General features: G+C 31.8%; 1 protein-coding gene across 2 annotated transcripts; it reads right to left on the reverse strand.

Moving 5' to 3' along the window:
• LOC143075359 (uncharacterized) lies at positions 1 to 16266 on the reverse strand. 2 transcript variants are annotated; one of them, XM_076250750.1, is made up of 9 exons: positions 16146 to 16253; positions 15937 to 15998; positions 11332 to 12762; positions 9275 to 9484; positions 8035 to 8165; positions 6580 to 6656; positions 6100 to 6186; positions 4256 to 4338; positions 1 to 648 (listed from the first exon to the last, which is right to left on the reverse strand). In XM_076250750.1, exons 3-9 carry the CDS (start codon positions 12745 to 12747, stop codon positions 355 to 357), a joined length of 2298 nt encoding a protein of 765 aa, XP_076106865.1. In that variant the 5' UTR covers positions 12748 to 12762; positions 15937 to 15998; positions 16146 to 16253; the 3' UTR covers positions 1 to 354. The 2 variants fall into 2 exon arrangements, with proteins under 2 accessions (XP_076106865.1, XP_076106864.1); XM_076250749.1 differs by lacking the exon at positions 15937 to 15998 and having other exon boundaries at positions 16146 to 16266.
• Positions 16267 to 17424: the final 1158 nt, after the last annotated feature.

The following is a 17424-nucleotide window of genomic DNA, read 5'->3' on the forward strand; positions in this document are numbered from 1 at the left end:
AATGGTTCAATCAGCTTTAATAAATAACAACATCTTTTATTCATTAAACTTATGTTCTCAGCTTTTCTGAACAAGAAAAAATTTCGAGCTGGACAAATGGCACTAACTTTTGTCTTTTGTTGAAGACCATGAGCTGTTGTCTATGTCTTCAGTAATCTTATTTTGCAACTGGGTTACTGTTTAATTGGCAAATAGCTTGGTTTAAATCTGTTTTCAGTATTAACAACATATAATTTAACAAACAAGAGGGTCCCAAGGGCTGAATAGATCACCACTATTCTTTTGTTTTGTTGTCTAGAAAATGTTAACCTCTAATATCCATGTTTATGGTGAATGTAAATTAGTTTTCCAAAACTATTCAGTTAAATCTTGGTAGTCTTCTTCTGTATTATCTTCCAAAGGAGGAACACCACAGCTCTCTTCTATTGGTCTTGTTACTATCGATTCTGCTGGGTTCACACCTGGTTCATAAAGTTTTCTTCTAGCCTCCATATATTCATCAAAGCCTGTACCTGTTTTTACAACCTTTTCGTGTAATTTATTAATGGAGACAATCTCTAGTTTATGCATATTCTTCAAATGACTGTTCAAATTTCCTTTTAATTTACAACTGTACTCACATAGATGACAAGTGTATGGCCGTACCTCCTGTAAAAAACAATATACATACAAAATAAATTGATAGATTGATTATTTAACACCACTTTCAGAACTATTGTGCTATGGTACAGTGGTAAGTTTTTATTGGTGGAGGAAGCCAGAATGCCTCAAGAATCTACCGACCTTAAGTATGTAAACTAATAATCCTAGTCAATCAAGATTGGAGTTAAATGCACCTGCCATGAGCATGATGAGCAGGATTCCAACTCACAACCAGTGTTGACAGACTAGTGGAACAGTAATTCAACTTCTTAGATCTCCCTGCTACCAAGACCCATTTGAAACAATTTGTATACGTCGTCAAAATTTTGACTAGACGTATTATGGTATACAAATGTCTGGCGTCCGGCTGTCCGTCTGTTTGTCCGGCGTCCACATGTCGCACCGTAACTTGAGAAACTCTTATCTGAATTTCATGAAACTTAATACAGTTGTTTCTTATGATGGTCAAACGATCGGTTTAATTTTTGGTGAAAACAGGATTTAAACTTTTTGAGTTACGGGACTTTATAACTAAAACAGGGGTGTGCATTTTTCACATGTCGCTCTGTATCTCAAAAACAATTTATGATTATTGCTTTAAACTTCACACACTTCTTAATTATATTAATCCAAAGATCTGTATACTTTTTGGTGATGATTTAAAATTTCATTTTAGAGTTATTGAGTTTTTTGTAAAAAAAGGGGGTGGGTTTTCACATGTCGCACCATATCTCATAAACGATTTAAGATTATTGCTTAAAACTTTACACACTTATTAGTTATATTAACCTAAAGATCTGGATACATTTTTGGTGATGATTCAAAATTTTATTTTGGAGTTATTGAGTTTTTTGTTAAAAAGAGGGGGGGGGGGTTTCACATGTTGCATTTTATCTTAAAAACCATTAATGACTATTGCTTAAAACTTTACACACTTCTTAGTTATCTGTATATTTTTTGGTGATGATTCAAAATTTGATTTTAGAGTTATTGAGTTTTTTTGTAAAAAAAGTTTTTTTTCACATGTCGCGCCATATCTCAGAAACTATTTATGATTATTGCATAAAACTTCTCACACAAGACGAAGGGCGTATCATTATAAATGATAAATTATCGTTTGGGTGACAATAATCGCCAACAACATTAAGTTCCTGACTTCTTTTAAAACATGTCATTACATTTTTACGGTTTAAATTTTAAAATTTGTAAGAGAGCATAATTGTTCATAGTTTTTATACGCCCGTCAAAATTTTGACGGGACGTATTATGGTACACAAATGTCCGGTGTCCGTCCCTCTGTCTGTCCGTCCCTCTGTCTGTCCGTCTGTCTGTCCGTCCGTCTGTCTGTCCGGCGTAAACATGTCGCACCGTAACTTGAGAACAACTTATCCAAATTTCATGAAACTTAACATAGTTGTTTCTTATGATGGTCAAATGATCTGTATACTTTTTGGTGAAAATAAGATTAAAACTTTTTGAGTTACGGCACTTTGTAACTAAAACAGGGGTGTGTTTTTTCACATGTCGCACCGTATCTCAAAAACGATTCTTGATTATGGCTTAAAACTTTAAACACTTCTTAGTTATATTAATCTTAATATCTGTATACTTTTTGGTGATGATTCAAAATTTTATTTTTGAGTTATTGAGTATTTTGTAAAAAAAGGGGGAGGTTTTTTTTACATGTCGCACCATATCTCAAAAGCGATTTATGATTATTGCTTAAAACTTTACACATGTCTTTGTTATATTAATCTGAAGATCTGTATACTTTTTGGTGATGATTCAAAATTTCATTTTTGAGTTATTGAGTATTTTGTAAAAAATGGGGAGGGTTTTTTTACATGTTGTGCCGTATCTCAAAAACAATTTATGATTATTGCTTAAAACTTTACACACTTCTTTGTTATATTAATCTAAAGATCTGTATACTTTTTGGTGATGATTCAAAACTTTATTTTGGAGTTATTGAGTATTTTGTTAAACAGGGGAGGTTTTTTTTACATGTCGCGACGTATCTCAAAAATAATTTTTGATTATTGCTTAAAACTTTACACACTTCTTTGTTATATTAATCTAAAGATCTGTATACTTTTTGGTTTTGATTCAAAATTTTATTTTAGTGAATTTATGTAAAAAAAAACAGGGTTGGGGATTTCACATGTCCCGCTGTGTCTCAAAAACAATATATGGTTATTGCTTAAAACTTTCTCAGAAACTATTTATGATTATTGCATAAAACTTCCACACAAGATGTCGGGCTTATCATGCGCTCATGGCGCAGCTGTTTATTAGGATATTAAATTCACAATGGTGATAAAATTTTACGGGTACACTAAATTAAAGAAATTTCTGGTATTTAACATACATGACATATGCATACATGTATGTAATTTCAAAATCAATGTAAACTAATTTCTCTTTAAATACCTATTGCACCATTAAATTTTGGTTTGTAACTTGTTCCAATGAAGAAACAAATCCATTCATTAATTTTATGCATGTTCCTATTTCAATTGATTCTTCTGACTACTAAAAACAGTATAAATGATGAAGTTTTGTCATTTCATTAACTGATTAAGGAGGTTACGATGATGTTACTCAGTTTCAAAATAGCTAGCTTTAGTATGCATTGATAGGGGATTAATAATGGAACCTAAAGAGCAAAAATAAAATGTAGATCTTGATTTTTCATAGCTTTAATTTACCATTGATAAGTTTAGGTGCTCAAAAACTATTAAAAAGATTACAACGATTTTATAAGACTTATACAGATGGCTTATAATGATACATGTAAAAGATTTATAATAGGAAAAATATAATCAATGATCAAAATTTTCTAAGGCATTCAAAGGATAAAACCAGAGGATTCCGAAAAATCTGACAAAAATTTCAAAACCTGACAAGCGAACATCCTTAAATGCGACATTCTCAATTGCACTTCAGAGATCTGCTAGTATGAAGTTATACATGTCATTAGCAGTAACAATGGAGGAGACTAAGCATTTAATGGTACAAAAGCCATGATTCTGTTTGTCTTGACTCAATATCTGCTTCAGGAATTGAAAACTTCAATCAAAGTATAAAATTAGACAAGAATGATACTTTTAAAATCAAAAACATTACAGGCCAAGACCAGGCAAACTCAGTACAATTGCTCATTCATTTGCAATTCACAAAAGCAAAAACAATCTTGACGTGCCCAGATGCCTCCCATTTTAAAGTAAATGGCATCTTTTTCTCTGATAACAGCAGACTGCATATTTATATTTAAAGCTCCAAATTGTTCCTCTTTTAAGGAAACAACCATTTAACCTAGCTAAAGGGGGATATAGTTTTATAAGTTTGTTTGAGAAAATTTAGACAAATGGACACATTAAAAAAAAAATCAGCTACAAATCTACCAATTATTTTTTCTTACTTAGATGAAACATTTTCAATGCTCACAAAGAAAACAGTGTGTACACCTCATTTAGAATATTTTTTGGAATTGAATTAACCATATGCATGTTAAGCTTTGCAACCAATCAATTTTATCTAAAAATTCAGTTTATTAGATTAATTGTTATGAGAAGCTATATATGATTGTAACCACTATAATACCAATACTTACAGAATGTGTACTCTGTTGATGAACTTGTAATGTCGTCTGTGATCTTGTTGTGTAACTACATTTGTCACACTTAAAAAAGTTTGCTGAAAACAAAAAATTAGAGCTTAAGAAGGGATAGCCAAATTGTATTCATCAAATTCATAATTTTGTTATGGCATTTAAAAGCATATATGCACCCTCTTCTGACTGCATGGTTAATTATCTACACATGATACAATGTAAAAGATTTTGTGTGCCAATATTTGATTGAATAAAAAAAATATGAAACTACTTTATTCGACAATATTAACATGATTAAGTTTAGGTTGTCTATATTATTGCAGTTACAATAAAGTCTTCTTCATTCCTCTGAATTAGTTGTGCTTGTCCAAATATTGTTCCTTATTTCTTTTAGCATTTAAAATGCTTTATAAAAGCAACTAGGAGCTTAAATTTCTTAATTTCCAAAGAGGAGATAACTCCTGACAGACTTAGTTTTGGGTCGCATTTTTTTCATCAATAGTTTCTTAAACATTTCACCTTATTTTCAGAGAAGAAGATATTTTAAAATTGGTCAATAAAGCCTTTATCTGGCAGCTAAGTTTTTGATCTTATCTTTCCAAGTAAGGATCATTTATAGATTCTGCCGTACATTTTTCCTTCAACTTTTGGTAGAAGTTGGCCAAGTAGTTTCAGACAATAAGATAAAAGTGCCATTTTTGATACTTCTTTTATTAAAGAACTTAATGCATCTTTCTATAATTTTATTGGGGTGTAAGGAAGCTCATTTTGAATGAAGTGTATAAGAGCTTCATTCTGTAATTATGTGTGATCGATCAATGCTTCAACCCTATAAAATTATAAAAGGGAGCATTTAATGCTTGTAATTATATTTTTAAGCTACAATCGTGATAATAAAAGTTAAACTGTGGATTCATTAATTTTCGTGGGTACCATTTTTCGTGGATAAAAGAAATCTTGTATGTTCATGGATATTTAATTTCGTGGTTTTGCTGAGGTCTGCATACATGCCAATAGAAAAATGTTCATTCGTTGAACATTAAATTTCGTGGTTTATCTGAACCCACAAAATCCTAGAAAATTGGTATCCAAGGAATATTAATGAGTCCACAGTATCAAGCTTTTCCTTTCTTTTTCTCTATAATGTTTTAACATTGTCAGGGACAGCAGTTACACTAGGTGTTGTATGTTATACAGAAATAAAATTTTATGTTGGAGTGCACAATTGTTGTTAGCCAATCAAAATTGCAGATTCGAATGAAAATTAAATAATCTCACCCCTTAATTTATTGATTTTGTATTTACATTGTCTTATAGATCAAATTTATTCGTTCAGTGTTTATTCACTTGTTTATTTTCATATGTCTTTTGATTGATTTGAGCCATTTCAATTGATATTTTATATTGTGTCTTTCTATGTTGTGATGTTACACTATTGTTCCATGGCCAGGTAAGGGTGAAGGTTAGTACCTAATACCTATTAAAACGTTTAAATCCACTGCATAAATGTTAGCACCCGTCCTTAGTCAGGAACCTGATGTTCAGTGGTTGTCGTTTGTTTATGTGTTTATAAATGTTTCTTGTTTTACATTAGTCATTTTTTGGGGCCTTTTTATATCTTGCTGTTCGGTGTGAGCCAAGGCTCAGTTTTAAAGACCGTACTTTGACATGTAATATTTTACTTTTACAAATTATGACATGGATGGAGAGTTGTTTCATTGGCACTCTTACCACAATTTCTTACCGGTATATCTGTAATTACATGTAATGTTAATGTTATCATTTACAGTGATTGGGTGTGTTCCAGTGTGTTTATAAAGGGAGACAAAACTTGAAATACTTACATCCATGAGTATTGTTATAGTGACCTCTTAAACTTTTTTTGGTTTTAAACTTTTTAGGACAAATAGTACACTGGAAATCTAAGGAATCTGAAAAAAGATAAAATTGTATTCAGAAAAACTTCAGAAATCTAAATCTAAACAACACCTAAAAAATATCTTTAATAAATTGCAAACAGGATGATATAGTGTACTTAGATATTAGATTTCAAATAGTTCATAATGAAGTACTGGCACACACATTTACAAATTTGACACACTAAAAGTATATAGAGATGGGGGAGGGTGTCATAGCCAGTTCCTTGAAAAATAAACTATGAATCTAGAATTCCCCAAAAATAAGGCAGTCTTAAAATAAGGCAGTCTTTAATTCTCACCAGCAAGAAAGTAATCATTAAGAATTGAAAATGCCAAAATATAACATTATCATATCAGCAAAAATTTAATAGTCTAAAACAACATTCTGTTATTTTATATAAATACCTGAATGATTTTCTTGTTGATGTGTCTTTAAATAACTTGGATAAAAACAATAAAAATCACATGCGTCACACTTAAATCTGAAAAAAATCCAAAGCATTAAAGACAGTGTACATATTTGTCATAATTTTCATACAATATTTTGACTCTTACTGTTGATTCATTGATATTGGTGGGATACCAAATTTTGTGGGTTTCGTGGATTAAGGTTTGTATGCAGACTTTGGCAAAATCACAAAATCAAATATCCACATATTATACAATTTCCCCTCAAAGCACAAATTGGTACCAATGCAAAAAAAATCCAGAGGCATTGCACATAAAATTTTAAGATTTATGAGAGCAGTGATTTTCTCTGGAAGCATTATATTCATTGAAATTTGTGTGTTTTTAGACAGCAACAAGAGTTTACTTTGTTTTACCAGCATTACAAAATTAGGGCTTGATGAATAATGGTATCAACTTAGAATCAAACATTATGACATCAGTATGAAGTCTAGGTTCATGAGGTTTGAAATACATGAATTATTCATGCAAAGTCTATCATACATTTGTCATATGTGATGTCTCAAAGCTGTGATACTAAATGTGCTTTTCAATATACTTAATTCACCTGTGTGAAATACTTGGCTGACCGACATAAAAATTGTCACCTGATACCACTTGTTCAACCTCTAAAGTCATGAAAGTTCATTGAATTAAAGGATGCTCGCAGGTCTAAATCTATTTTTTTTTTAAATATAGGATTTCGCTATGTTTTTCTATAAATAAAACTTTATCCTGTACTTAATGGAAAAGTTAAATAAAAATATGGGGTCACCGTTCATTTAAGCTCACAATCTGCCTTTGAAAGAAGCATGCATTTTTGTTAAGGTAATTTTTTTATTGTGGAACTATAATAGGAGAAAAAAAGGTAAAATCAAAATAAAAAAAAGAACTAAATTACAGAAATTGCTTAAATTTTAAAATAGTTTAGTTCAAGGACAGTTCATTTGAAAAATATAGGTCACCGATGAGTTAAAAAAGTTATTTTAATTTTTATGCAAAAAAATGGCATTTTCTTACCAAAGGGAGATAATTTGGAGCTTTTTCAATGATATAAACATTTTAAAAGTCATCTGGGGCCAAAACGAATTGATTTTATTTGGTTGATTTTTGTACCATATCATAGAGTAACAACTAATAGTGTAATACATAAAATCTGTAATGAAAAAACAAATGTTTCAATTTTTGCTGATTTTTTTTGTACCCTTGAGCCATTAAGAGGAATGAAGGACCTTTTTAGAAAATCTGTATTTAATTGTCTAATTAACCAGCATTCTGGTAAGTCAGGAATTTGGTATTCAGTTTTATGATGACGCAGGAATGGACACCATATTTTCACCGTAATCATCACTTGTTACGTATACTTCTTTTCCAGGAATTTTGATTAAATGATCACATTATATTCCTACTTACGTTTTCATATTGTCTGGAATTGGTTCCTTGTGTCTATTATGCAGATGTACAATCAGTGATGTTTTATTCTTTGACTTGAATGAACACAGGTGACAAAGATTAAAATTCTTGTGTTCAGCAGCTAAGTGTTTCTGAAAATGAAAAATTAAAACTATGCTTTATGATTTAAAAACTACACCCCCTCTGCCATTAAACTTTACTTGGTGCAAAGAGTACAAAAGTTGTGTTTGAAACACCAAGTCCAGTATTTTCATTGGTTGATATCTGAATCTGAGTATAATGTACTAATTGATCTCTAAAGGAGTAAGTTCGTTAAGGGCCATATTTGGCCCCGATTATAAAATTGAATGATACAAGAAAAAATATGTTATAAGTTGACTTAAAGACATGTGAGAAAGTAAAATAGAACTTTTTGTGTCAAAGTTTTATTCTAATACATTGATTTCTACTTCCAAAATAGGTCAAAATAAGAGATTTTGATGAAATTTAACAAAATTGGTCGGATTTCAACAAAATTTGGGACCAGGAAACATAAAGCGCAGGTTTGGAAAAACTTAATATTCTAGTGTACAGTGTAAACACATAACAAGTCATTACAAACATTGTGTTCAAAGATCTTTTTTGTCGATGTATGCACTCTATTTTTCCTGTCCTAAGTAATCAATGCAAATTTTACTATTTTTTTTATTGATTTTTCATGGAAAATAAAAATGAGTATACTAGCTGTTCTTGCAGTCATCAGTAGAACACAGGATTGTAATTTCCTATGTAGTCAATGTATTTTTAAAAGCTAAGATTGATTGTGATATTGATGAATAAATCCTTATTTGAAATTTCATATGTTTAACAATGTTAAAGGTAAAAAAGAGGGCCATTCTAGGGCCTTATCGAACCTAGCTACTCCTATATACAATGTATATATGACTACTAGCTTATAGGCAAGATTAAGGAAAGAGAGCATATGACACTTGAATGACAGAACACAATGGAACGTGCAACTATGGATATCCAGTTATCCTGATTTTTTTTTACCTAAATTGTCGTCCTGACTTTTTTTTTTTGCAAGTGTCTCATCCTGCCTTTTTTTTTTATACTCAAAACTCCTGTCCTGACTATTTTTTTCAAATTTCATCCTAGCCCCCCCCCCCCCCCCCCCCCCCATAAAATCAAATGGTAGCTCCCTAACACAAGCATTGACAAGTATCAATCAGGATGACTTTAACTGTTTAGTTATACTTACCCTTAGTTCATGTTTCCATCCAAATACTTTATCACATTCTTTACATTTAAATTTCATCTCTTCTTCTTTATGAAAAGAGGAATGTGATCGTAAGCCTCCTTCTGAAGTAAATTCCATTCCACAGACATGACATACTAACTTCTCTTTTTTATACTTATGACATCTCATATGATCCTTCATATTTCTACTTAAACTTTTATAGGTGCATCCCTGCAAAAACATAATAGAATTTTTTTTTACTTAATTTTATTGAGTCTATTTCATGTATTTCTTATCATTGCATCAAGATGTCACACAAAAACCATCATGACCATGGACACATATATGAGGGGGAGGACAGGGGGTACCCTTCTCCCTTCTCCCACCCCTCATCTCCTTTCTCCTACCCCCGTTCTCCTTTCTCCCATTAGAATAAAACATCTCCCTTTGAGATATTTTTTCTTGAAATATGATATAAGAAAATTTTTTAAAAGGAGAGATATTTTATTTTTTCTCCTTTCTCCAACTTTTTCTCCTTTCTCCCAGCCTTCCTCTCCTTTCTCCTACCCCCTTTCTCCTTTCTCCCACCCCCTTTCTCCTTTCTCCTACCCCCTTTCTCCCAGTCTCCCTTACCCCTGTCCTCCCCCTCATATATTTTTCAGTGAAAAAAATTTTTTTACTTTTTTTTTTCTTTTTCATGAAATCACATGGAATCATGTGATGTCCTTCTGATTTAATATTAATAGAAATGGTACATGTAACAGGACTTCACAATCGTTTTAGGCCAACAACAAAATAATATGTTTACTCTACATGTAAACAGGAGTACACCATGTTACAATAAACCAATGAGTATTTCTGGGGTCATTTACAACTCTATGTTGACTGAACATGAAAAGTCACTTCCAGAACATTACACTAGACCAATGATTAACTAACTTTCTACAGGTTAATAACTGGTCTACGTTGACTGTACACATGTGATAATGCTACCTTGGAAATAACACTTCACCAATGACATATATATATATTTTTTAGGTTAATAACAACTCTATGTTGACTAAACATGTACATGTGACAATGTGTGACATATCTCTATTTTTCAAATGAGTTATTAGTGGATATCTTTTGGGGGTGCATATATATTCTTTGTTGACTGAATATCATGTGACAATGGGACCAATGGATACTTTTTAGGTTCCTTATAAATCATGTAAATAACAACTTTACATTGACTGAACAATTTTTATATGACATGTGTCCACGGGGGGGTCTCAACATGGGATTTTGGGTACAGGTGTGCAGCTGGGATTTTAAAAACACCCCCCATTCATATATTGAATAATTGTGAAATCCCTACCTATACATATATTTCACAGCGAAATCATAACCCATTCATATATTTATCAGCTCAAATAGTACCTATATCGGTCAATTACTACCTATTGATATATTTCCTCGGTAAAATTGCACCCCATTGATATATTTGACAGATCAAAAAAGGGACCCATTCCAGCGGCACATATGTATATACCTTTATATAGGAAGAGACCCCCCCGTGCATGTGTCTAACCTGGACATTACAATTAGGAGATAACTGTATTGTATTTTAAGCTCAGAGGACATCAATTGGTGATTTGATGGTCGAAAATTAAGTTTACTGGCAATGCGTTAGCAGAGACAGTAAACGGGTATTTGCAACTATCATATCACCAATTGATGTCCTCTGAGCTTAAAATACAATATTGTTATCTCCATTCTAATGAAACTGACAGTAAACAACTTTAAAACATGTATTTAAAATCTGTCATATATTGTCTACCCTTGTGCGTATATTCCATAGCATCAATAATCAAATGATGCCATGAAATTTAGAGACGTTTATCCAATCAAAATGACATTAAAAACATTGTTGCATTATAATTAGCCATTGGGTATCTTTAAGGGGTAGATATTCAATGTAAACTGTCATTATGACATACCAGTACCTGGAAATATAAGAAACTGAGTATGCTAAACCAATGGATACTTTTAGGTCAATAACAACTCTATGTTGACTGTACATATATATGACATACCTGGACTTTACATTGAACCAATGGATATCTTTTAGGGTCAATAACCACTCTATGTTGACTATACATATGAGAAGCATACAGACATGGCTCTACACCAATATAATCACACAGTTCACAGGGATATGGCTTGTGAAGATTCCTCATGTGATCTGCCCATTCTGCAAATGTCGGATAAACTAAGTTACACTTGACACACTTTCTCCATGAAGGTTTAGGTGTCAATGAATCTTCTGTGATGTCAGATTCAATGTCTTTATTTCCGTCAGTACTGTCATCGTTAACATCAAGTTTGTTTTTGTTGATCATATCTTTTTCCTTTCTCAAATTCCTTGTTGAAGTCCTTTTCTTCTTCTTTATTGTTGTCTTTTCATCAATGTCTGAACTTACTGAACCAAAAGATCGCTTAGTACCACTCTTCACAGAAGTCTTTTTGTTTTGACCTTTTGTAGAGTTCTTTTTTGAAACACTGTTGGATTTCTTTGTGCATACCTCTTCTTTTTGGTTAGTTTCTTCATTGTTCACATATTGCCTGACAATTTTTTCAATATGATTTAAAAACTGTCCACCAGGAGGAGAACTAGAGGGTCCCGAGTTGTTAGTACTGTCATTTTCAATTGAACTGGTTTCCATGCCATCACCATTTTCATCACTACTGGGATCCTGATCATTTTTAATATCAGTTACCTTCAAAAACAAATTGTTCCCTTCACTGACTGTTTTTAATTGTGTTGCTTGAATATTGTCATTTCCCGTGGGTATTGCACTGATATTGTCGTTATCAAATGAACTGGTTTCTATGTCATTTTCATCACTACTGGTTCCCTGATCATTTTTAATGTTGGCCATCTTTGAATAAAGATTGTCCTTTTCACAAACTGTTTTGGTTTGTGTAGTTGGTACATTAGCATTTCCAATTTCAGGAATTGTATTGGTGCTTTGGAAAGATCCATAACTTAGATCAGAAGGTGAACATGGCTCTTTTTTAATATTTGTTACCTCCTTAAAACTGTCATCACCTTTATTATTTGAAATTAGATGTCGTTCTGTAACAGGACATTGATGTTTAAGGGTGTCATATGCAGAGCTTAAATTTAAATCTTCACAAAGTTTCACAAGATCATCATAAAATCTCTCCTCAATAACTAATTCTCCAGAGTATAAAAATATCACCACAGCTTCAATCACATGAATACAGAATTTTGTACAGTCTATTTGCAGTTTTTCATTTGTTTGTGATATCTTGCTGTAGATGTGTTTTTCACTGTTGGCTGCTAAGATAATGCTGTGTATATTTGCAGTGCCATCACATGCTTGTAGTGTAACATCACAGTTAACTCCCCTTTGCTGTAACTGATGCAGTGAGTGGAATACTTGATCTTTGTATCCAGGAACAAAAACACTGATAACTTCATCCATTTTATACTATGTAACCTACAAAACATATTCATGGTTAATTTATATGACGCAACTAATTTATAAAGAGTTATTTTTGTTTTTTATTCCCTAAACTTACAGAAACACAATGGGTACATAATTTTTGTTTATGTGCTAATATTTTGGGTCAAACAATGGAAATTCCAAATATTTTCCAAAAGCAAAGTCTAGCAAGCAATTGCTACATGTGATCGTGTAGAGTGAAAATTCTACAGATGCTGTGTAAGAAAAAATTCCTATTTTTAGGTAAAAGGTTCTAGATTCGAAAGTTTAAATATCTATGTACATTTTTATACTTCATTATACATTGCATTGTCATAATGATAGTATTGTCATCCCAATTTGAGAAATATCATTACATGGACAGTAAGTAGTGTTAATAAGACTGGGCATTTCAACTGATGAAAGCAAAATTTGTTAGCACTTAGCCAAAAGAAAAATATTATAAATATAAATATATATTGTCATGTTTGTTCAGACCCCCCACAATAAATAAAAGAGCAGATTTCCAATGTCCCCAGCATTGCACATGTTTTATTTATCCAAGGTACATGTACATACAAGGGCGAGAAATGAAGACTTCATAGTAAATGCAATTAATTTTTACAGGGGGCATAACTCTGACATTAAATATATTTTATGAGAGTGCTAGCAATGCAATTTTCCATATAATTAACATTTTCAAGGGAAATAACTCTTTTGAAAATAATTTGATCAGCTCTGATTTTCAAATGTGTTTTGAGCATGTTCAAAAATTGAGGATATAAACCTATATACCAGTAATACAAATTTAAAAAAAACTCTAATTGTACACATGAGAGTGCACTCTGTGGTGAGTTCTATAACAATGCAATTTTCAATAAGATCAATATTTCAATTTGAAATTATTGATTGGCACTGATTTATGAAAACATTGATGATATAAACCTATAATATTGTTTTCATAAAAATCTGGTAAGAATTGTAAACATTAGAGCGCTCATAAAGCAATTTTCCATAGAATTATTATTTCCAAGGGGCAGATAACTCTTTAAGGAATAATTAATCAGACTTGTCCAAGACACTGCTGATATAAACCTATGATATATTTCAACAACAAATAAAGAATTGTTCACATGAGAGCACTAACAGTGCAATATAACATATTAATGTTTCTAAGAGATATAACTTCTTTTCAAATATGATTGATTAGCATTGATTTTCAAGGTGTCCAAGACATTAATTACTAAATTAAACCTATGATTAAATTTCATCAAAAACTGGAAAGAATTGCACATGTTAGTGCTCACAAAATGTATAAAGCAATTTTCCATATAGTTAATGATTCCGAGGGGCATATATATTGTAACTTTAAAAAAAATAATTGATTTAATCTGATTTTCAAACTCCCTGATTTAAACCTATGATATAAGTATCACAAAAATCAGGGGGAAAATAAAACAAGAAATGGTGCACACTGTCAGTAAAAGGTAGTGTTTATACTTCATATGCTACTTGGATTACTTCATATATTCCTTAAGATTTTTACTGGCATATAAACTAAAAGTTAATTTGTCAAGATTTAAATTATCTCCCCTTAAATTTCTTTAAAAATTTACTTTAACATCATGAACATGTTAATAGCAAATTTATTTCATAATCTCTGACATTTTCAAGTATTCAATTTGGAGTCTAGCTATCAACACAATCATTATCATGATGACTGAAACACTTTTTTCTTAGTTTGCTAACTTATCTTGATAGTCAGATAGTTATAAAAGAACTACCATGACTACCTAAGCAAATGAATCTTTGTAACTAAACCCATATGAATATAAATTTAAGTGGTCACATGTAACAAGTCAATTAACTGCTTCAAAAAAGCTCTGTGATTATGCTTTTAAATACATAGGCAAATTAAATATTTTGAAAATAACAAAATGAGATTTTAATTCCTCCTTTCCCTTTCATAAAGGAGCTTTGTACAGTTATGATAGATGGATTTAATGGGATTTAGGGGGGGGGGCTTCATAAATACAATTTTTGTTTATGCAGACTATAATCACTCAAATCATATACTTTTCATATGCCCCCCTTTTTTAAATCCTGGATCCATTGGATCCATACACACCTGTCTTTAGTTTAGATGGTTAAAGAATATAGACATCCCCCATTTTCAAACTGTTGGATCTGCAACTGAAACTGATACCAGATTTAGGTATAAAACACAATTAGGATGATTTCCCCAAGCCTTTTTATAACAGATTTGTTTGGGTTTTTTTTTTTTCTTTCTGACATTTCTGACGTGTTATACCTTATCCTCACAAAATTAGGGTGACCATTGGCATGATTGGCACATGCATGTTTACCTCTATGCTTTAATTTAAAGTATTCAAGTTATTGACAGGTGCTCTTGTGTCCCCGTCTTGTGGTCTGTCTATACACCAGAGACTCACTCTCAAGCCTCCTCGTGGGGTTTTCGATTATGTCATTAATTTGGCGTTTTTTAGTCCAAATAATTATGAAGTCTCAAAAGGCTATTTTAATATTTTTTTCTGTGACGCCAATTAAAGCCTTTCAAGAGTCATAATTATTTGGACTTATATATATATGAGGGGGGATAGGAGGGGTCCTGATCCCGAAATCCTGGACTTAAAAAAACGAATTCCCGAGGTCCTGAATTTAAATAAAGTAAATCCTGATGTCCCGAAATCAGAAAAAAACGATTCCCGGATCCCGAAAGGGTCAATCCCGAAATCCCGAGCTTAAAAACACCTGATCCCGGAGTCCCGATAAAGGTCCTATCCCCCCTCATATATATATAAGTCTATCAGTTTTTATAATTAATTATTTGATTATTTCTAGACAAAATATTTCATAATATTTTGATTATTTGATCATCTAGGACTATTCTTGTTATATTAGATTGTTTACAAAAAAAAGTTAATGATTATGTGATTTTCTTGACAAAATATTTGTGATTATGTGATTACTTTGACACCCCATGGGGGCCTCACTCTCCATACACTAACAAAAAATATACTAAACTAAAATACACCACTGAAATTTTTCGGCACAAATGGATTTTTTAACCATACATCATAAAATTTATCGATAGATGTCGTATCAAGTTATTTTAATCTTTGTTTTGTGGCAGAGAAGATCTATCTGTCAATATCAAAACACACATACCGTGAGAACACCAATCAATATATCTGAATCACAATGGTGTATTTATACTCCTTCTAACCGATCTAACAATTGCAAAATAAGTACAGAAATGAGTTTTTTATCATAATAATTAAAACAGCAGACTAAATAAGCGTAAAGTGTTATTTCTTCGTTTGGTAAATACAGTATTTTGGTTAATTTTGACTGTTAGATAGGAATTTTCTACTTACGGACAATCACCTGTAATACCAGGGTCGACTCACAATCCTGATGTTATCAACTCGTCCCAAGTAAACATCCTAGTAGTTTCGTCCCGGTTCCTGTTTGCAGCGGGTAGTTTCGCCTAATTTTAAGAATTTGTTCACTGTATTTTAACTGTCAATTTTTAAGTATTTTTTAAGTGTATTTGACCATGGATAATGTGTCATCAAGGACTTTAAAGAAGGTTAATCAGTCTTTGATTTTAGAATTATTTCAAATAAATAATGCGACTGCATGCACATTCATCATGGCTCGGTATTTTAATTCTTTTTGTACATTTCATGACTTCCCCTCATATGAAATCATTTTGAACGGGGTAAAATTGTTCAACAAGTCAAGATCTATGTGCCCTGAAATTTTCAGATGAATCGGACAACCAGTTGTTGGGTTGCTGCACCTGAATTAGTAATTTTAAGGAAATTTTGCTGTTTTTGGTTATTATCTTGAATATTATTATAGATGGAGATAAAATGTGAACAGCAATAATGTTCAGCAAAGTAAGATCTACAAATAAGTCAATTTGACCAAAATGGTCAGTTGACCCCTTAAGGAGATATTGCCCTTTATAGTCAATTTTACCATTTTTTCTTAATTTTTTGTAATCTTTTACCAAGATGACTGCCATGGCTAAAAGAAGAAATGGATCAAATGTAACAATTTTCATAAATTTTGGTAATTTTTTACAAAATGTTTTTCTCTGTAACTACTGGGCAAAGTGCATTATAGATAAATACATTGTTAACAGCAAGAGTGTTCAGTAACGTAATATGGCGTCACAGGAGTGGGCCACAGGCACTTGTCTCAGAATTTTTTTCTTTACATATATACCTTAATATAACACAAGGTACTTAACTATTTTTGGGGAAAAATGTCACCCAGTCCCGAATTTCCGTTGTTTTTCGATTTCTCGGATGTCAAACCTACTTAAACTTATTAGTGCCTGTGGAGTGGGCCAATATCTACGAACACATCACAATCACCAAAAACACAGTTTTGTCATGAATCCATCTGTCTAGAGCCTCTAGTTTTATATAAATAAGGCCGTTAGTTTTCTCGTTTGAATTGTTTTACATTGTCATTTCGGGGCTATTATAGCTGATTATGCGATACGGGCTTTACTCATTGTTGAAGTGACCTATAGTTGTTAATTTCTGTTTCATTTTTGAAAGTTGTTTCCTAGGCAATCATACCACATCTTCTATTTTATACATAATATAACCAGATTTATGGCAGTGAATGCATCAGCAA

The sequence above is a fragment of the Mytilus galloprovincialis genome, chromosome 5, assembly GCF_965363235.1.
Source record: "Mytilus galloprovincialis chromosome 5, xbMytGall1.hap1.1, whole genome shotgun sequence".
NCBI lineage: Eukaryota > Metazoa > Mollusca > Bivalvia > Mytilida > Mytilidae > Mytilus > Mytilus galloprovincialis.